General features: G+C 37.9%; 1 protein-coding gene across 2 annotated transcripts in view; it reads left to right on the top strand.

Moving 5' to 3' along the window:
• FGF13 (fibroblast growth factor 13) overlaps positions 1-22,041 on the top strand; it is a 585,452-nt gene extending 563,411 nt beyond the window's left edge. For both annotated transcript variants that reach the window (XM_055267593.2, XM_055267594.2), the window contains 2 exons: positions 17,967-18,165; positions 20,625-22,041. In XM_055267593.2, coding sequence (XP_055123568.1) covers positions 17,967-18,165; positions 20,625-20,761 — 336 coding nt within the window. In that variant the 3' untranslated portion in view covers positions 20,762-22,041. The remainder of the gene's footprint in view (positions 1-17,966; positions 18,166-20,624) is intronic.
• The last annotated feature ends 605 nt before the right edge of the window (positions 22,042-22,646 follow it).

The following is a 22,646-nucleotide window of genomic DNA, read 5'->3' as shown; positions in this document are numbered from 1 at the left end:
GAGAAGCTATTGGGAGGTGTAGAGTAGAAGAATGACATGATCTGCTTTATATTGTAAATTAATGTTATACTACATGTATAGTTTACATGGTACTAGTGGCCAACTAACAGAGTGAATTAGGGAATGCTATCAAGGAGTCCACGATATTCCCTCTACCCCATGTGGACTCACTGACTTTGCTTTGTTCCACAGACAAAGAATGAACCTCAGATTTTAACAAAACATTGTGGACATTTGCTCTGTAGGTCAGAATGGAATTGGCAAGAAAGTATAATTAGCTCAGCCCATCCCATCTACACTGCACAAAGAAAATAATGAGTACGCTCACTTAACTCAGCTATCAGCAGTGCAGCAAAAACAACTCCCACTGAAGTGAGTCAGGAGCATCTTCATAAACCAAGGCAAGCATATTACGCCCTAAATGATGGCTCAGTGGCCTCAAGGAAATAAAGTACCTTCCTAAGCACCTAATTTACTACCAGGCTGTGACTCAGGCTCAGGAAAAATCAAATCTATTATTATGTATTCAGAATGCAGTGAGCAACTGTGGCTAAATATTGAGAATACTTAAAGAGTGGAGAGTTAATATTGCTAAGAAAACAAATGTGTAGTCTGAAATTATTTTCACTGCTTATGTGTATGTCTGTCTTCCTGTCACTTCCTGTCACACACCCATCTCTTTGCTCTTTTGTTAGAGTTGTACACATAATTTGATGTGCTTGCACAGAGTTAAACATCCCTATTCTAATGGCTTCATACCTGCTAAATTTGTCTACTCCTATTTCCTTCAAATGCTGGAAAATTAGTGAAGTCCCTGGCAACTAAGTATAGTCTGTAGAGCTTACCCCAAAGCTATGAGATTTGAAACTCTGTTAGTGTTTACTCAGAGTCTTCATACTATCTTTTATTCTGGTCACTTGGCTTATGGTTCCCCTGTTCCTTCCTCCTCCCTACGGTTTTCAGCAAATATCCAGCTTCTGTAAACATTCCTTCAGTAGATCTGAATTGCATAGAGTATAACTTCAGTGACACCAAAGTGTGTTTCGTAGCTTGTTGTTTCTGATGATTGAAGCAATCTTACTGTGCAGAAAGGTGATTTAAAAATGGAGCCGCCTTATACAAAATTACAACTAGATAAGAGGAATGAATTCTGGTGTTGTGCAGCAGTAAAGGGTGAATATGGTTAACTATAATTTATTATATAGTTTCAAAAAGCTAGAAGAGAGGATTTTTGAATGGTCACAACACAAAGAAATGATGAATGTTTGAGGTGATGGATATGCTAATTATCCTGATATGATCATTACACCTTGTACACATGTATCGAAACATCACTCTGTATCCCATTAATATGTACAATTATTATGTGTAAACTAAAAAGAGAAAGAAAAAATTGAATCTTAATATCTTATATTGGCATAGAATGTACAGTGTTGTTTATAGTTCACTATGATTAATTGACTCATATTTGGCTAGTCATAGCATGTACAACTTGTATGTTCTTGTAGGTACTGTCATGGTGGCAACTTGGGTCATTCTGAAGTGTGATTCTGAAAGATCTGGTTTTAGGTTTCAACATAAGCTATTTCAATCTTAATCTATTCCTTGATCTAGGATAATCACATTTTTTTTTCAGAGATTGCTAAGCAATTAGCTGCTGCCACTTCTAATGATAATAGAATACTTAACTATAACATGAATTTACCAAATGAATCCTTTTGGAATGGAATAAATGCTCAAGCAGGTTATTCTAGTAGGAAGAGATTCATGCAAAGTAGAGTTATATCTTGCTTGGCCAGTGTAGACTATAGAACTCAGTTTTGATCTGTCGTCTTCTTGCTGTAAGAATACACTTTAGGATACTTCATGAGTTCAGGCTGAGACCTGGGAAGTGCTCTTTGGACAACTGTCTAGAGAAGGCACATGCTGTTCCAAAAGTGCTAAGCACCATGGTTGTCAGAATCTAGTTTAGGAAAACTAGTGCATGTGATAGGCACTTAAGAATTCTTTGTTGAATTGAATGAGTAAACTCTTCATTAAATGGCATATAGAAAAAATGGTCTTCATAAGTCAGCCAGAGGTGATACCACACATTCTTCTAAACAACAAACATTATATGAAGATGTTGTTCAGAGGAGTTCTGACTGTCTAGGGAAATCATGCATTGTGATTCTTTACACAAACCACTTTCTTTCTGGAACCAGAACTTATACCTGCTTTACCTAGAGAACAGAATAGAATAGCTAGGCTCATCTGAAAATGTTTTATTTGATATAAACCAGCACACATAATTGAATGTCTTCTTTCCTGAACAACTGGCATTTGAGAGTCAATCAAAGAACAAGTCTATGTCTCCTTTCCCCAGTAGTGAGCTTCAAAGCAGAGCAAATGGATCCATGACAGGGCTGGCGAGGGAAGAATCAGATGTGGAGTGCATGCAACCCTACCCCCAGAGACATAACTTGGGCAGGAGAGGAAAAGAATGTATATCTGGTACACCCTGTCTCCCTTACAGTCATCACCTTTCCATCAACTGTGTTTATTTTAGTTGGAAGTCAGCATTTAACCAGTTCTGCCTGAAGCTTTGTGAGGGAGTTTGATTCTGAGAACTGTGTTCTCAACTGAAGGGCAATATTCTCTTTCTCTTGGGGAAGGAGTGTTGTTTGTATCCTCCTGATGTTGAGGGATATAGTAGCCATCATCATGTAACGACATACCAAGTGTATTTTATCTGAGAGTTTAAAAATTAGAAGCAATCCAATTGCTGATGTGATTCATGAATAGATGATGCAACTTATAATGACTTGGTGATAACAATTTATTGTATACCAATCACGTGCACTCAGAAGAACCTGTGCATGAAATCAATGTGAGCGCTAAGACTAAATGCAAATATATTGTGGACATTTAAAGCTTTAGCCCCCTTGATTATCTTTAAGGTAATATATACAACATATTTGCCAATATAGATTTTTCTTCACCAGCCATCTGGTAAAAATTAGTATGAGATAAATAATTTAGCTTCCTTCTGTTCAAATACAACTTCATTATCCTCTTCCTTGATGCTGTGAAAAGTCTTCAGAAATAATCAATGGTAAAGTGCATTTGCATTCCTGTCAAAGCTGAGCCTGGAGGTTTCTGACATGCTGACGTTTGATTCTTTTTCTCTGCGCTGTGAAAAGCAGAGGTGCCTATTATTATCAAGTGGCCCCAAAGAATTGCGTGCATAGTGGCAGCCTTGTACAAGTGCACTGCCTGCTAAATCACAGTGTGAGGAAGCATGACATGAGACAACTGGGATGTTCGAGAACTGCAAGTCATTTTTCAGGATTTAAAAAAATAATACTGCAGAACATAAGAAAGAGATTTAGGAGGAATTAGTTACATACTCCTTGTGACCTAATGATTCTCTCTCTACCCACAGAGAATATCTTACCCTTGAAGCACAGTAATTGGTTTGTAGGAGATATTTTTCCATTCATAAGAAAAAAATATCTCCTACTTTTCATCCTGGACTTATTTCTCCAATCTGGCTTGAGTTGAGGAATCTTATGCTAGAGTTGTAGGAGAGCAGGTGCCAGATTGTGGAGGGCCTTGAACGCCCGGCCAGGGAGTTTAGATTTTATCCTGTAGGCAGCAGAGAGCCATTAAAAGATTTTGAGCAGGAGGAATGTAAAAAATAGGACTTGATTTGGATGCACGCTTAGTATAAAAGTGCAATGATAAGATATATTAAGGGAGTGTTACGGTTCTGTTCACAGCATGAATATAACTGTAGGATTCATCTCTACTAGCTGACTAGTTCAGTTTTTATAGCATGCAAATTTTCAGAGCCAGCTGTAAGAGGTTGATGGTAAAAGAACAAAGTAAGAATTGATCATGTGAATGTAATTGTAAGGAGGGATTTTTAAATGATCAAGATCACTGGTAACACAGAATAGTAATCATTTTAAAGGGTGACTGTAGAATTATTTGTTATTTTGTTTGAGTTATCTGAAACCACTTCTATGCTATATAATTACCTTAAGTTTTAAGTGCTCTTTGCAGGGATAATTTATGCATTTTGCATTCTCATGCAAATACTTTAACAGTCTACATTGTTGAAAATAGAACTGAACATTACTTCAGATAGGTAATGGTTGTACAAAGCTTATGAAGTATTCATCATTTTTATATATTCTCATAGTTTATATTATATTACTATGTTGTGTTTTCAGCTACAGTGATACTTAGGTAACAAATATTTGAAAATTTAAATTGCGTATTTTGATAAAGAACTGTAATTTGCCAATTTCAAAATTTAATGTCATCAAAATCCTTTTAAAATATTAATATAAAATGTTGCAGTATTCCAGGAAACACAAGGTGAGCCAAATTTAATTTAAGCTACTAGGGGCTCAGTTATGAATTGTAGCTAGATACGTGGCCAAACACTCCTGTGAAGCATTGCATTTTTAGGATTCAGGCTTCACCACAGTGGTTTCTACAGAGCCATAATATAAGGTGATAATCATAAACAGCATCACAGGCGATGGCAGTTTAGTCATAAATAGGAAACCGTTGTCCTGTTCACTGCAACATAGCTACACATCTAAGCATTATATATCCCTTGTGAAAATGCGATTACTTTATGATGGTGACATTCATATTTCAAAGTGTCTTGTTTTAATGAGCTTTCACAGGATTTCTTTGCACTAATCTTGAACTTCTCAAGAGTCCTGGATTTCCTTTTTTTTTTTTTTTTCCCTAGAGATGGATGTGCATTGAGCATAGGAAAATCTTCAGGAAGAAATATGTTTACTCCTCTATTTGGCTCCTCTATAGATACTAACTTTACAGAAGAACTTTACTTACCTTGGGCAGCCTATCGGATTTCACCCTGAGCTCTGAGCACAGCTGGGAGTTTGGACAGTAAAGAGATGCCTTCTCCAGCAAAGGGGAGACAACTTACTTTCCAGCCTTCCCCATTAAACATTCACTGGTGAGGGTGGTGGATATTTCTCAAAGTCCACAGGTTTATAGAATTGGGGAAAGCAAATGGCCCATTTTTTTTAACTTTCTATGTTTTCATTCTCTGTTGTCTTTCTCTGCTTTGTATTTGTTTTGCTCTGTCTCTCTCATGTACGTATGCATGTGAGTGCACACATACACACACATGAATCTGATTAAATAATTTATATATCTCCTTATATGTGTTACCTGCATCTGTACCTGAAAAGGCAGAAGCCTAATTTCAGTAAAGGTGCTCTAGGGTCATTTCCTGAATACCTCTAGAGTAGAGTTCACTGGAAATAAAAAACCCAACATGTGCCCAAACTCAGTTGTGAATATTTTTGCAATAGAAGAGTGAAGTTTTCATGCCATGATCTAGGAGAATGTTAAGTGGACAGATTTATATAAGATAAATGGAATGCTGCTGCCCATTGTAATGGAAAAAGAAGTGGCCTAGGGGATAGGCTGCCTGGCTTGGCTTCTGCTCTGTGTGAGACCTCTTCCTACCCTCTGGAACTCAGGATCAGTTGGAGCTCCTGGATCTTCAGTGTCCTGCAGCCCCAGAAACATCACATGCCAGTACCAGCCACCGTAAACAGATCCCAGCTTCCTCTAGAAGGAGCTGCTTCCCTTCACTGGATTAGTTCTCCAGCAGAAAGTGTTAATGCCAGGTTCCAGTGTATTAGCATCTCTGGTTTCATTTCTTTGACTCTAAAACAAGCTCTTTAGAGAATTTTTTAAAAGTCTACCAAAAGCCATTATAATCATTACTTTTGTTATCATTACTTTTGTTAAACTGTCCCTTGCCTGTCACTTGAATGCCATAACTATTCAAGCAGTTGTAGAAAACTTTAAATGTAGGCACTGCTTAAAGTACTGTTATATTTTTCATTATTGTTATTAGTAACCTGCATTATGAAAGCAGAACTAGTAAAACAGTGGTTTGGAACAAAAGAAGTGAGATAATAACATTGTAGTTTTGTAGCATAGTAATTAAAGTGAGATGTGTAAATGTCATCTGGCCTATTAATATGGAATTATTTCACAAATCCCTTTATTATCATGTGGTCTCACTGATACACATTATAGTAATTCCAGTATTAGATTCTTAGAATATTTTAAGCCCTAAATCAAAGGCTCATGAATTGTCATCCTTGAAAAGGAATCACTACTGTAAGCATTTCTCACACATACAATTAATGTGTAGCACTAGCCCCTCACAGAAATGGAAAGGTGCTTTTCTTCTCTGTTTTTATTGACAATCACCAGTTTTTTTTTTAACCAATTTCAAGTTGCAGGGTGGGGAGAATACTACGTTTTCTTATATATCACGCAAATGGAAAGTTAAAGGAAGGGAAGGGATCGGGTAGTTGTTGAGCGTTTCCACTTAGGCTGACTGCTTCCCCATGCCTTCTGTGATCTTCCCTATGAAGCACATGATGCTGTCCCCATCTTGCAGATGCAGGATCAGAAAACACATGAATTGCCTACCGTCAGAAAACCGGGAAGTGGAAGAGGCAACTTTGAGCTGAGCTCTTCCAAAGGGCCAGGGCACACAAATAGGAGGGAGGGCTGAGCCTTCAGCAAACGTTGAAGTTGCGCATTTAGAAGGGAGTTGACATTACAGCTATTGTCTACCCAGTGACTACTCTGTGGGTGAAAAGGTGCACTTGCAATTGAGTTTATTTTAAAAATGACTTGTTAAGGGCACCGTTGCTGTGATTTTCTCACCTGTGAGGTGGGAGGAACTCTCCTCTCAGGCCAGAGGGAAGTAATTACTGAGAGGTGCCTTCAAGAGTAAAGCAGATTGGGTATACACCCAGTAATGGGATGGCTGGGTCAAATGGTATTTCTAGTTCTAGATCCCTGAGGAATCGCCACACTGACTTCCACAATGGTTGAACTAGTTTACAGTCCCACCAACAGTATAAAAGTGTTCCTATTTCTCCACATCCTCTCCAGCACCTGTTGTTTCCTGATTTTTTAATGATGGCCATTCTAACTGGTGTGAGATGGTATCTCACTGTGGTTTTGATTTGCATTTCTCTGATGGCCAGTGATGATGAGCATTTCTTCATGTGTTTTTTGGCTGCATAAATGTCTTCTTTTGAGAAGTGTCTGTTCATGTCCTTTGCCCACTTTTTGATGGGGTTGTTTTTTTTCTTGTAAATTTGTTTGAGTTCATTGTAGATTCTGGATATTAGCCCTTTGTCAGATGAGTAGGTTGCAAAAATGTTCTCCCATTCTGTAGGTTGCCTGTTCACTCTGATGGTAGTTTCTTTTGCTGTGCAGAAGCTCTTTAGTTTAATGAGATCCCATTTGTCAATTTTGGCTTTTGTTGCCATTGCTTTTGGTGTTTTAGACATGAAGTCCTTGCCCACGCCTATGGCCTGAATGGTATTGCCTAGGTTTTCTTGTAGGATTTTAATGGTTTTAGGTCTAACATTTAAGTCTTTAATCCATCTTGAATTAATTTTTGTATAAGGTGTAAGGAAGGGATCCAGTTTCAGCTTTCTACATATGGCTAGCCAGTTTTCCCAGCACCATTTTTTAAATAGGGAATCCTTTCCCCATTTCTTGTTTTTGTCAGGTTTGTCAAAGATCAGATAGTTGCAGATATGCGGCATCATTTCTGAGGGCTCTGTTCTGTTCCATTGATCTATATCTCTGTTGTGGTACCAGTACCATGCTGTTTTGGTTACTGTAGCCTTGTAGTACAGTTTGAAGTCAGGTAGCGTGATGCCTCCAGCTTTGTTCTTTTGGCTTAGGATTGACTTGGCGATGCGGGCTCTTTTACTGGGTATATACCCAAAGGTCTATAAATCATGCTGCTATAAAGACACATGCACATGTATGTTTATTGCAGCACTATTCACAATAGCAAAGAGTTGGAACCAACCCAAATGTCCAACAACGATAGACTGGATTAAGAAAATGTGGCACATATACACCATGGAATACTATGCAGCCATAAAAAATGATGAGTTCGTGTCCTTTGTAGGGACATGGATGAAACTGGAAAACATCATTCTCAGTAAACTATCGCAAGGACAAAAAACCAAACACCGCATGTTCTCACTCATAGGTGGGAATTGAACAATGAGAACTCATGGACACAGGATGGGGAACATCACACTCCGGGGACTGTTGTGGGGTGGGGGGAGGGGGGAGGGACAGCATTAGGAGATATACCTAATGCTAAATGACGAGTTAATGGGTGCAGGAAATCAACATGGCACATGGATACATATGTAACAAACCTGCACATTGTGCACATGTACCCTAAAACCTAAAGTATAATAAATAAGTAAATTAAAAAAAAAAAAAAAAGAGTAAAGCAGATTGTTATATATTACAAAGGGGGCTGTCACGGTGCCTGGGACACAGTAGGCTTTCATTAAATCCTAGATTAGAATTAATTCTATTTGGGTCTCAAATGAATAAATTGGCTCCCTCCATTCAGATTTGTGACAAATGACTGCCACTAGCATCCTCTCATGTAGCTCCTTTCAAGGGGCTGATGAGTAGAAATGCACTCTTCATAAAAAAGATTCCTCTCTTTAGCACTTGTTATCCTCAGCAGTCATTTGCAGATGTAATGTGATGCAGCAGTTTAATAGTCCTCTGCAGCACCATTCTCATCCATTCAAATCCTTGGTTTATAGATGAGGCCTTTGCACCTTGCCCTGTGACACCAGCTTTTATGTTTTGCAGCAGAAAGAATGCATTGGTGACTTCCATTTGAGCGGTTGCTGTTGTCTAGCATTACTTTCCTACTTGTTCAAGAAAGTCTCCTTTCAAAGTTTTTTTTTTTAATTTTATTATTATTATACTTTAAGTTTTAGGGTACATGTGCACAATGTGCAGGTTTGTTACATATGTATACATGTGCCATGTTGGTGTGCTGCACCCATTAACTCGTCATTTAGCATTAGGTATATCTCCTAATGCTATCCCTCCCCCCTCCCCCCACCACAAGAAGCAGACTCCTAATTACTGTGACACTTTTCTTCAGAGACACACCCTACCAAATGTAACAGAGCTGCTATCCAATGTGTGTCAGAAGTATGGTTCTGAAAAATTCCTGGCCAGGTGCAGTGGCTCACGCCTGTAATCCCAGCACTTTGGGAGGCCAAGGCAGGCGGATCACCTGAGGTCAGGAGTTCGGGACCAGCCCGGCCAAAATGGTAAAACCCCGCCTCTACTAAAAAAATACAAAAATTAGCCAGGCGTGGTGGCCCTTGCCTGTAATCCCAGCTACTTGGGAGGCTGAGGCAGGAGAATCCCTTGAACCCGGGAGGTGGAGGTTGCAGCGAGCCAAGATCATGCCATTGTACTCTAGCCTGGGCAACAGAACGAGACTCCGTCTCAAAAAAGAAAAGAAAAGAAAAAAAAAATCCTGAGGTACAAGAATATAATATGCACCCACCTTGGTATCATTTTATTTTTAATAGGCCTTGCCAGAGCTTTTCAATTCATCTAGGAGGAAAGGACCTTTGTCTTGTGCATGACAGTTGGTTGGATCTCTGTGAAAATTTTTCAGAGCTCCTAAGCTTTGAATTTGTAGTCAAGTGCTTGCAACAGCTATTTAAAAAGACAGAACCTACTAAGCTTGTTCGCCTGATAACATGTACTTCAGAACTCATATTCTTGCAGCTGGATTTAGATCCCACTCTGAAGTCAGTACAGAGAAGAGGACTGCCACAAATTAGAAAGCTTCATAGTAGCAGAGACTATGTATCCGATAGGCACAAATTAAGTCCAGAGAATGGCTAAAAGACTAGAAGGTTTATTTTTAGAAATCATATCTGGTATTTGATTCACCTTTCAAAACACATAGATCAACCCTGCCATGAATAAACCAATATACTGAATTAATACACATAATAAGCAGGTTAATAGGGGGTTTTTCAGGGGGTTATTCACCTTAGAGAAGTGAAAAAAAAAATTCCACAGATTTCTGTGAAACAGTGAGATGCCCTAATAAGTTTTAAAATATACAGCAGTTCACACAGTCTCTCTAGAACATATTTTATGTAAAATGAATTACGCCCTCTGCCACCTAATTGGATTGCCTAAACAATCTGTATTCTTCTGCAAGGTTAAGGTCAGACTAACACAGTCTTGGGCCAGTCACACAGTCTTGAAGACATATGGCCTATCTCTCTTCTTTGTCATGAGTCTCAACAAGCTACTTCCATGTCAAAATGTATTTGCTGACCAGGCTAGAAGGAGAGTGAGGCGTTTGGATCACGTAATTTTTATATCATGACAAAAACAACCCGTCTTAGCCTCTGGAAGGGATGTATTGTATTTGTTTGCTCTCATTCTTCTAGCTTATTTCAGTGTGTTTTATAAAACATTGTTTTGGAAGAATGGAGAGCCTGGATAATCCATTGTATGACATTGCTTTACAGAAATATATGAAAATCCAGAACAATTCAGTATAGAGGACTAAATGAACTCCAGGGCTGAAATATGGTCATATCTGAGTCCTAGTTCTGTTTTCAACAGGCCATTGGTTGACAGGTTCCTGAATATTTTTCTTATTTTTGTTTGTGAAGAACTAAGGAGAAAAAGCAACACTGTGCTGACATATTTTGTGGGGTCAACATAAGGTAAATTAAAATACCTATGAAATATCTAGGAATATACAAAGTCTTGGTAAAGAATTCAGTGTAACCATATGAGGAAAAATAGTCCCAATGTGCATACTCTTAATTCCAATTTGCATTTCTTTAGAAATGGTTGCTAATTAACATATGTATTTTTAAGTCATTTTGTGGCATGGTATTTCATGAAGCCCTTTCTAAGCACTGCATTTCTTTAGTGCTATGGCTTGGATTACTGCAGCCATTTCAGCCTATTGCAGACAGAAATGAAAAATGAAAGGAGGCAAAACAGTTCTCTGAGAACCAAGCTTGGAGGAGAGTGCTGAACACAAAGTGTAATTCATGTACAGCCCTAATTTTTGACAGAATTTATATTCTTCCATGTTAATAAAACACATATAGCCAGGCCTTTTTTTTGTAAATTGATTCCATAGTCAAAAAGAATCTTGAAAAGTGGATTTATTTATTTGGCCTTGATTTCTGGGCCTATATTATCAGAAGCAATCCCACATTTCACGTTTATGGAGCTTTACAATATTCAGAGCTTCTTTCACCCTAGATCATCTCATTGCATCCTCATACAACAACCAGTAAGATCAGCAGAACTGGTAGATTTTTTTCACCATTTGACAAAAATCAGTCTAATAGAATTTAATTGAAACACTTAACTATTTGCAGACAAAAAGACCAGAAGTATAAGGTTCTTACCTATGTCAGGATTATTAGGAATTTATTTTTGCTTAATTATTGTTTTGCTTTTGTTATTCTCTATTCTCTTCCTCCTTTTCTCCCTCCCTCCCTGCTTCCCTCCCTCACTCTCTCCCCCTTTTCTCCATACCTCCACTCCTTCCCCTTTCTCTCATCCTTTCCAGTTGTAAAATTGAATTTACCTCTAGGCCACTTTCCTCCTTTGATCGCCTACTTTTTCTGCCCTCACAGGCAAGTTTCTGACTTGCCTGTATCTACTTTAAAATAGTCGTCTGTTCATTGGAAAATGTAGTGCCACATTTAACCGTTTTTTTGAATTTATACAAGGGAGCTTCCAAAATTTCTTCATATATTCTGTTTTTAATTTATTTGTTTCACTAGGTATGTATTGATAATTTACCGTATGCCAGACCTTATGTTAGGAGCTGCCCTCAAGTATCTAATAGTCCAGTAGATATCTGAGTGAGCAATCCATATTCTGTTTATCGTGAATTAATAATTTTGCTTAGCTACAGTGCACTGGGTGAGTATTGATTCCCTCTTCCTCAATCTCTCCCTTCCCATGCTTTGATCTCAGTAATAATGAAGTTCATTCACATCAAATATACCCTGGAAGAGAACATCAAAGCCCTAAATATAATAATTAGTCCTGGATTTTGAAATCACTGGTGGAGGGGAAGCCTGTATAGAGAATACAGGTAGTTACATTGTCACCCCTATGGGCATGATTTATGTTTTAAGATTCTGTTGTTTCAAGTTTTTTAACAGAGTTGAAAATCTAATTTTAATCTGCATATTAATTTCATTAGGCTGGGGAATAATTGATGCACACAAGTCAAACCTGCTTAAATAACCTAACTTTTAATCTGGAAAATTAATTATCATCAGATCATGGCTCAGAACTAGAAGAGTGACCCTTGCTATTGGCAGTAATTGTTCAATTAATTGGATGGTCAGGCTACTGAAAATGTGACTGGAAGAGAGGAGAAGAAGAGAGAGGTGGGAATGTAGAAGGAAAAGGTAGATTAGTTAAAATAGGTTTATAAAACCTACTGAATAGAGGAAACTGTGTTTCTAGGTTCATTATGAAACATTCTTTAAATGCCTACTCATAATATCAACTGTTTTTCTGTGTTCTATGCTTCTTGCTTTAAAAAATGTTACATGTGAATTAAACAAAATACATTGAGACACATTAATCTATACCAGGATGTGTGCACTTGGCAACATTGCCATCACAGGCTTTGTTCGCCAGGCTGAGGACTTACTGTTCCCATTTTATGTATGGACAACTTCAGTACACTCTGTTGTTCTCTCTAGATCCAAGGGAATCTGTGCAGCCCATGTAAAAAAAAAAAAATATGTTTTTGAGAGAAATGTGTTAAAGGGAAACATTTACAGTCTGCATGGCAATCCTCAAAGCCTCCCATCCTGCTGAGATATGGACTCACATGAAACAGTGCCACCCTATCAGTTGCACTATAGCTGAAAATACAAGAGTAGGGTGAAAAAAAAGTATGAAAAACCTGTTATTAAGGCCTGTGTTTGCCAAATTACTTATTTTAATCAGGAAGGCATTTAGTCTTGGTGTGTATCTTTTGGTATTGGAGATGTGTTTAAGACGCTGAAACAACATAAATGTTATACAGATATTTTAGCTCTCATCATTTTGGTATGGCTACTGAAGATATAGCTACACACCATCTGCTGACTGACATGGTCCTTACTTGGCTCAATTCAGGGAAGCCATCATCACGGCCCACTCTTCTATTAATCTGGCTCCAGCTCCGGGAGGCCAAAGAGATACTACACTCTGTCCATACTTTGCCCTCGGTGCCAGGGGCAAGCCAGGCCACTATTGCTTCTTCTGACTGTAACAGAGAATAACACTTTATATTGCTCCCAAGCCTTTGTTCAAGGGAAAAAATGTTTTCTGGCACACCCTTGGGTCTTGCGGTTATTTGCATATATTCAACATAACTGGTTGCACTAATGCATTCTTCACTTGCCTCTCACAGTCTGTGTGGAGGTCTTAATATGCCCTGAGAAGGGCAGCTGATCAGTAACATCTGTGGCTGTAACAATTCCCCAATATGTTATATGGATGTGATGTTTAGAGTTCAAATGTTTTATTCTTGTCAGTGATATTTCAACCTCCAAAGAATTATTTCCTCCTTAATCACGTGAGTACGTTGGTAAAAAGGAGTATTAGATTCTGCTCCTGGATCCACCTATTCTCTGAATGTAGATTCCTCATTCCTTATCCAAAATATTGTCATTATACTATAATGATACTAACTGATACGATTTTTTTTTTTTTTTAATTGAGATGGAGTCTCGCTCTGTCGCCCAGGCTGGAGTGCAGTGGTGCAATCTCGGCTCACTGCAACCTCTGCCTCCCGGGTTCAAGCCATTCTCCTGCCTCAGCCTCCTGAGTAGCTGGGACTACAGGTGCCCACCACCATGCCCGGCTAATTTTTTTTGTATTTTTAGTAGAGACGGGGTTTCACCGTGTTAGTCAGGATGCTCTTGATCTCCTGACCTCATGATTCGCCCACCTCAGCCTCCCAAAGTGCTGGGATTACAGGCATGAGCCACCATGAATTTCTTAAATAAAAGGTTCAGTATTCACTGAGAAGAAACAAACATTGAATTGCAAGAGAAATAGACATGATTATACAGAGGAAAGATATTAGAGACAGATTATTTCATTAACTAAAAAGTTGTTATTTTTCTGAAAAAGCATAGATATGCAAAACATTTATTTCTTTTAAGAGAAATCAACACATAAAAGGTTATAAGACTTAAAGCATCTTTTATTTTGTACTCATGTCAAGTAATTTCTCAGTGACTATGCAGGGAATGCATGACATCTTTTTAACTCATTCATGCATTCATGACAATAGCAGACATTTATCTAGTGCCTGTTAAATCCAGAACACAGTGATTGCTGCCTTTATTTAGTGCCTCTCATGTGTCAAGACCGCTATGGTACCTTCTTCCAGTGCACTAGTGAGCATCTCCAGATCAGTCAAAGTAGGTTGGTTCCTTGGCATACATCTACTTAGTCTCCTCTGAACAGGGATTTCGTGGGTTGGACAAATCCAATTTCTATTATTCATATGAATCACTGCAGAGACATAGGGGTGAAACTGTATCCTTTTGGTGGACCTGCCTGTGTTGGGTGGGATGCTCACATTTTTCCACATTTGATAAAAATCAAGCCTGTTCTGCCTACTCAACACTGGATAAAATGACAGTGTCATACACAGAGAACAGAACACTCCTTTGGTTGCTTCAACATTCTTTTTTTGGCCTCATTTTTCTCCCTCTCTACTGAGTTTTTGAGTCCAAATTTAGTGGTGATGACTAAGAAATTGCCAGGATGTGACAGAGCATTTAGTTCATTGAGTCCTTCCTTGCCATTTTTCAATAGTTGTAACAATTGCCAAGATTTTCTCCTGAGGTTGTAGGTGCCATGTTATTCTTAACAGATACTAAATTACACTTGCAGAATCTGTCCATGCAGTGACAGCCTCATTTTACATACAGCTGATTTCATGATATGGTATTAAGGAAATTCCCTGCAGACTTTTTACTAGTTGATAATTCTGAGTCCTAGAATTTCCAATATTTAAATCGGAATCTCTGAAATTCAAATTATATAAACAATAATCAAGTGGTCTGCCATGTGCTAACGTGTCATTTTTGTTGGGGGAAGGTAGATTGGGGAAAAAATAAGACAAGTTCCCTACCATCTGGAGCTAATCATACCGTTGTATGAGTCACAGGGCCATGCTAGAGATGTAGATAGAGTTTATGGGAGCACAGATAACAGGTGTAATCAGTTCTGATTGGGAGAGATTATATGTGATTCTGGAAACAGTCATATTTGAGCTAGGCCTTGGAGGATTAGAGGAAAGCCAGTAGGTAGAGAAACAAAGGAATGGCATTCTAAGCAAAGGAAATGAATGGCATCAGTAAAGCACAAAGGCACACATGGTTCTGTGGTGAATGACACTGGAAGATGACGCTGGAAGGCATGGTAGTGACTGAATTGTGGAGAATTTTTAAATGTTACATCAAGTTGTTTGTTGTTTTTACTATAGGCAAGGTGAAATCATCAAAATTTCCCAAGGAAGGGAACTTTGCTTTAGGAAAGCAAACCTGCCAGCTGAAGAGAAGAAACCAGTTAGGATGTTATGACAGCAGTCCAGTGAAGAGGTAATAAGGCGCAAAGTAGAGCAGTGGCATTGGGAATGGAAGGTGAAGGTCATGGATCACGGACTAGAGGGCACAGGAATGAAATGAAAGGCCCTCTGAAGTGTTAAGTGATCAACTGCCAGGATGGTGGATTCCAATTACTAAGACAGGGAACACAGGAAAAGTAGAGGAAATGTGGCTCTGTGCTTCAAATATTATTCTTCCCTGTTTTCTGTATTGAAAAGCTCGGCTAAAATGATACCCTCTCTGTGAATCCCTCTCTAGTCCCTCAGTCAGAATTAAGTCTGGCTTTTTCTGTTTTCATACAGTACCTCCTGTAAGCCTCCCTTTCTTTCCTTATGGTAGCACACATTATATCTATGACATTTGTGTACATGCTTGATGCCTACAAATATATGATAAGCTGTCTGAGGCCACATATTACTTACCTATGAATATTTAGCACCAACTAACTACATAATGGATCCTTAGAAAATGTGCGTTAAATGAATGAATGAATGCTGCTATCACACAAGACATTAAATGCAGCCCATTTTTGGAACCTGACTTAGAATATGCAACGATCCCATCTCACCATTCTGGAGTCAGCCATACATTGTTTATGTGGCTAATTGGTATCATTTGCCTTGATCATATGCATTTTTCACCAATTTATTTTCAAATGGTTTGATTCTTTATGAAAGGAAAATCCATTCTCCAATGATGATTTTTTTCCGTACAGTGATTTAATTCCCAAAGAATTTCAGCAACGTTCTATGTACTTGTCCTCATCACTAAAGGAAATGTGGAGACTTCTAGTCAAATTTCTTGGTACTTTCTTGGCTTTCTCTGTGTTGAGAAATCCTACAAAGAGGAGTTTTCACAGCCCATAAATAGAACATTTTGGTTCCTAACATGTGACAGTTGCCTTAGAAGTACATTGCTTCTTGAGCTAGGTTGAATTTGTGTGAATCCTCTGAATATCTATCGAGTGCGCCCCTAGGTTGAAATAACCCCAAAAGATACTTCAGTTCGTGCATTCTGGGAGCCAGATTGGGAAAGTGGGGGGAGATTAGGCAGATTACTGTGTGAAACACTGTTTGTAGAATCCCAGAAAAAAAGGAAAGGAAATTGCTTGAGTGCTTAAATTTCAGAGAAAAGCTGCCTTGCCTGAGGAATATATCCCTCTTTGCTGAAGTGACTGAGAGGGCTTCAGATGTTGCTGCTCAGCTAGTGTGTATTGCTTAAAATGGTATCCAATATGAAAATAAAGGAAGGTAGAACCATGGAGACGTTGTTTTTAAAAGACTAGTTCCCCAGAAAGCTTGCAATATTTGTTTGTATACATGTTTTTGGTGATAGTACCAAGTGTTTTTCCTGATAACATCTCAGCAAATTAGCAAAAATCTGACAGTTTAATTGGTGCCTCTATGACATGTAGCTCAGTAAGCATTTTCCTAATAACCTTCCACTCCAAGTAGGCCCTTTGCTACTCTATGGATTACTTATAGATTCAAATCTACTATTCATTTCATTTAGCTTAGAAATTATCATTTTTAATGGCTGTTTATTGTACACATAGACACGTGTACACTCAAACACACAAAAGGTTTTTTGTTGTTGTTGGTTTTTTTTTGTTTGTTTGTTTCCTTGAAATGGTCTGTTGAGGGCAGGAGCCCTTCATTTGAAAAATCCAGTCTAAAGTAAAAATGGCCAACTGCATGACAGAAAACCATATTCCTGAGTTCAAAGTCCACTGGGCTGCTCTATCATGTCTGCTAGTAAAATTGCTGTAAATTCCTTGCTTTTGTATTGATTTGCATGTAAATGTTACTGTAAGGCAAGGATGGGGTGAGGGGGGAATTTTTCTTTCTGTCTCAAGTCAAGGTCCAATGATCCAAAAAAAATCAATTTGGTTTACCTAAAAGTAAAAGGTAGGCTTTCTTTGTAGCATTCTTTTAGAAATATAGGCAGAAAGCATTGTAACACAGATTTCAGCCTGAGGCAATTGACAACCATAGTGTATAATAATTCAAGAATCCATGAAAATTAAGTACAAGAAGCGAATGTTTATTTTCTCATATTGAACCCTGAAGGGAATAAAGCTCCATGTGTCAGTTTTATGCTTGTCTTTTCAATCCTTGGCCCTTGTAGTTGTCCAATATATTTCACTTATGTGGCTTGTTCTAATGTTCCCATTACCTATTACAAAGAGAGCTAATCATTGATCAATAGCACTTTCACTTATGACTTTTTCTAAAGCATCATGTTAAATGTTGTATATAGTCTGATGGTTTCCAATGATGATAGTTTATACTATTAAAATGAGAGCACCAGTCACACAAGCTTTTACAAAGTATGTCTTAATCTCCTAAAAGGCAATACCGCATGATTCTACAGGAACTTCATAGCTATAAACACTGAACTTTTGTTTATTTACTTTTGTTGCAGGAACTTTTCACACCTGAGTGCAAATTCAAAGAATCAGTGTTTGAAAATTATTACGTGACATATTCATCAATGATATACCGTCAGCAGCAGTCAGGCCGAGGGTGGTATCTGGGTCTGAACAAAGAAGGAGAGATCATGAAAGGCAACCATGTGAAGAAGAACAAGCCTGCAGCTCATTTTCTGCCCAAACCACTGAAAGGTAAATTTGATATTGTGGGAACTATGGATTATGCTACTAAATATTTATTTATTGAATTTCAATAGTTTTGGGGGTACAGGTGGTTTTTGGTTACATAGACAAGCTCTTTAGTGGTGATTTCTGAAATTTTGGTGCACCCATCACCCAAACAGTATACACTGTACCCAGTATGTAGTGTTTTATCCCTCACCCCACTCCCAACCTTCCCCCCAACCAAGTTCCCAAAGTCCATTATATCATGCTTATGCTTTATGTCTTCATAGCTTAGCTCCCACTTAAGTGAGAACATACAATATTTGGCTTTCCATTCCTGAGTTACCTCACTTCGAATAATGGCCTCCAGCCCCATCCAAGTTGCTGCAAAAGTCATCATATCATTCCTTTTTATGGCTGAGTAGTATTCCATGGTGTATATATACCACATTTTTTTATCCACTCGTTGATTGATGGGCACTTAAGTTGGTTCCATATTTTTGCAATTGTGAATTGTGCTGCTATAAACATACCTGTGCAGTTGTCTTTTTCATATGATGACTTATTTTCCTTTCAGTAGCTACCCAGGAGTGAGATTGCTGGATCCAATGCCACTTTTAGTTCTTTAAGGATTCTCCATACTGTTTTCCATAGTGGTTGTACTAATTTACATTCTCACCAGCATTGTAAAAGTGTTCCCTTTCACCACATCCATGCCAACATCTGTTGTTGTTTGACATTTTAATTATAGCCATTCTTGCAGCAGTAAGGTGGTATCTCATTGTGGTTTTAATTTGCATTTCCCTGTTGATTAGTGATGTTGAACATTTAGAAAGAGTAATTTAAAGCAGTCCTTAATAATACTTTTGAAAATGAAACAGTTGTTCCACATTAAGACATTTATTTTAAAAACTTACATTTTGTAACACTCAAAAACATTTGCTCTCCTGATTTGAATTTTTCCATAGTGCATGTACATACAGTGACACTTTACTTATGTGGAAGTAACTTACATGCTAACTCAGGACAGCCAAGACCCCCAAATTATGCTAAAATGTTGCCTGGGCAGAAACATAGCTGTTAAAAATGTGTGTACACGGCTGGGCATGGTGGCTCACGCCTGTAATCCCAGCACTTTGGGAGGCTGAGGCGGGCGGATCACGAGGTCCGGAGAATGGCATGAACCTGGGAGGCGGAGCTTACAGTAAGCCAAGATCGCGCCACTTTACTCCAGCCTGGGCGACAGAGCGAGACTCCGTCTCAAAAAACAAAACAAAACAAAAAAATGTGTGTACACTTAACACTTACCAGAGAGCTCCTTGGGTCCTCTCTAAGGGCCCAACATATTATTTCAGCAAATTTTGCTTATAGTTTTCCCATCATTATTAGCAGATTAATAGCAAATTAGAAAGGGTGAGGGACAAGAACAGGCTATGGAAGATAGGGATATAAGAAATAGTGAGATATGGTAGAGAAGAGACAGAAAATGCAGGCAAAGCAGAGGAAGACTTCAAAGAGATTACTAGCCTGTTAGAGTAGGGGTTTAGAGTAGAGGCAGACACTGTGCAGTTCAAATAAGCATAGCACTGTGGTTTACAGCACATTTTTTGGAGCCAGACTACCTAGATTCAAGGCCCAACTTCACTTTTTACTAACTGGATGGTCTTGAACAGGTTATTTACCTGTGTATGCCTCAAGTTCATCTGTATAATATGGATAAGAGTACTTATAAGATTCTCATAGGGATTAAATGGGATAACGCATGCAAAGAACTTAGAGTAGTATCTAATGTTATAAGTGTTCCATAACTATAAGCTATTATGTTTATTTATAGCACAATAATAAACTTTACCATTTACTGTACCAAGAATTATCCAATACTTAGACTCTTTAAGTGTTTCATTTTAAGGTATGATAGAAATCAGTGTTTTAAAATATTTTAAATTTTAATATTTACATTGCACAGTATGCTATAGATCATATTTAAACTTCTAAGAGGTTTATTAAATGCATTTTTTATTAATCCTCTCTTACATTACCATATGTGATTGAAGTTAGGCATTAAAATTCTTTACACACTACTACACCAAGGCTAGATTTTTGCTTAATCTGAACCTGTCCACTCTCTACTTAGTCCTTGAAAGCAGTGTTTCTCATGCCTGGCTTAAGGCACAGAAGCCTAGTAACCAAAAGAAAAGTTGAGGACCAGTGTGGTATGCCCATTTTTTAAATGTATTTTTTTCTCTTTTTCCTTTTCTGAATTTAATTTATAATTGACATAAAAAATTGTATATATTTATTATGAACAAGATATTTTGAAATATGTATACATTGTGGAATAGCTAAATCAAGCTAATTAACATATGCATTACCTCACATACTTATCATTTAGGTGTGTAGAATAGAACACCTACAAACTATTAGAAATTTTCACAATTGGTATGCCCATTTGAAGGCCTTTTACACCATCTTTGTGTGCTTTTCAGTGGCCATGTACAAGGAGCCATCACTGCACGATCTCACGGAGTTCTCCCGATCTGGAAGCGGGACCCCAACCAAGAGCAGAAGTGTCTCTGGCGTGCTGAACGGAGGCAAATCCATGAGCCACAATGAATCAACGTAGCCAGTGAGGGCAAAAGAAGGGCTCTGTAACAGAACCTTACCTCCAGGTGCTGTTGAATTCTTCTAGCAGTCCTTCACCCAAAAGTTCAAATTTGTCAGTGACATTTACCAAACAAACAGGCAGAGTTCACTATTCTATCTGCCATTAGACCTTCTTATCATCCATACTAAAGCCCCATTATTTAGATTGAGCTTGTGCAAAACAATGCCAAGCATTTTAGTGAACTAAATCTGGGAGAAGGACTGCTAAATTTTCTCATGATCTCACCTATACTTTGGGGATGATAATCCAAAAATATTTCACAGCACTAATGCTGATCAAAATTTGCTCTCCTACCAAGAAAATGTAAAAGACCACAATTGTTCTTCAAAAACAAACAAAACAAAACATAACAAAATTAACTGCTTAAATGTTTTGTCGGGGCAAACAAAATTATGTGAACTGTGTTGTTTTCTTGGCTTGATGTTTTCTATCTACGCTTGATTCACATGTACTCTCTTCTTTGGCATAGTGCAACTTTATGATTTCTGAAATTCAATGGTTCTATTGACTTTTTGCGTCACTTAATCCAAATCAACCAAATTCAGGGTTGAATCTGAATTGGCTTCTCAGGCTCAAGGTAACAGTGTTCTTGTGGTTTTACCAATTGTTTTTCTTTTTTTTTTTTTTTTTTTAGATTTGTGGTATTCTGGTCAAGTTATTGTGCTGTACTTTGTGCGTAGAAATTGAGTTGTATTGTCAACCCCAGTCAGTAAAGATAACTTCAAAAAATTATCCTCAAGTGTAGATTTCTCTTAATTCCATTTGTGTATCATGTTAAACTATTGTTGTGGCTTCTTGTGTAAAGACAGGAACTGTGGAACTGTGATGTTGTCTTTTGTGTTGTTAAAATAAGAAATGTCTTATCTGTATATGTATGAGTCCTCCTGTCATTGTATTTGGCACATGAATATTGTATACAAGGAATTGTTAAGACTGGTTTTCCCTCAACAACATATATTATACTTGCTACTGGAAAAGTGTTTAAGACTTAGCTAGGTTTCCATTTAGATCTTCATATCTGTTGCATGGAAGAAAGTTGGGTTCTTGGCATAGAGTTGCATGATATGTAAGATTTTGTGCATTAATAATTGTTAAAAATCTGTGTTCCAAAAGTGGACATAGCATGTACAGGCAGTTTTCTGTCCTGTGCACAAAAAGTTTAAAAAAGTTGTTTAATATTTGTTGTTGTATACCCAAATACGCACCGAATAAACTCTTTATATTCATTCAAAGAATAATCTTCCAACATGTATTTATTGAGCGTCCATTATGTGCCAGTAACTGAAGTAGCAACTGGAAGTAAACATTGTATAATGTAGATAAGGTCACTGTCCTCAGATAATCTACAGTCTAGAGATTCATATTAACATGAACACTTTAAAGTGTGTTTATTTTACTAGTTACTGTACTTGGACTTCAGATTGGTACAGAGGAATTCACATTCCCATTCAGTAGTCAAATTATACAAATGAGACCTTTGTGCTAGTATTTTCTCTGCCACTCACAGTGTCATTTCCCCTCTCTGTTGCTTATTTCTCTCCTCTCTAGAGGGAATACCCAGGACTAGATATCTAGTGTCCTTTCTACCTTTGAGAACTGAAGGCAAATGTAAATTTTTTTTTAATGTTGATGACTTTTCTCTAGCTCCCGAAAGCTGCATTGTCTGGCAATGAACACTTTGAGAACAGTCAATACAGATGGTCTCTGACTTACAGTAGTTCAACTTACGTGTTTTGGGAGGCTTTACAGTGGTACAGAAGCAATAGCCATTTAGTAGAACTCATATTTTAAGCGCCCATACAACCATTTTGCTTTTTATTTCTAGTACAGTATTCAATAAATG

The sequence above is a fragment of the Symphalangus syndactylus genome, chromosome X, assembly GCF_028878055.3.
Source record: "Symphalangus syndactylus isolate Jambi chromosome X, NHGRI_mSymSyn1-v2.1_pri, whole genome shotgun sequence".
Lineage (NCBI taxonomy): Eukaryota > Metazoa > Chordata > Mammalia > Primates > Hylobatidae > Symphalangus > Symphalangus syndactylus.
This window is presented reverse-complemented; position numbering and strand designations above follow the sequence as displayed.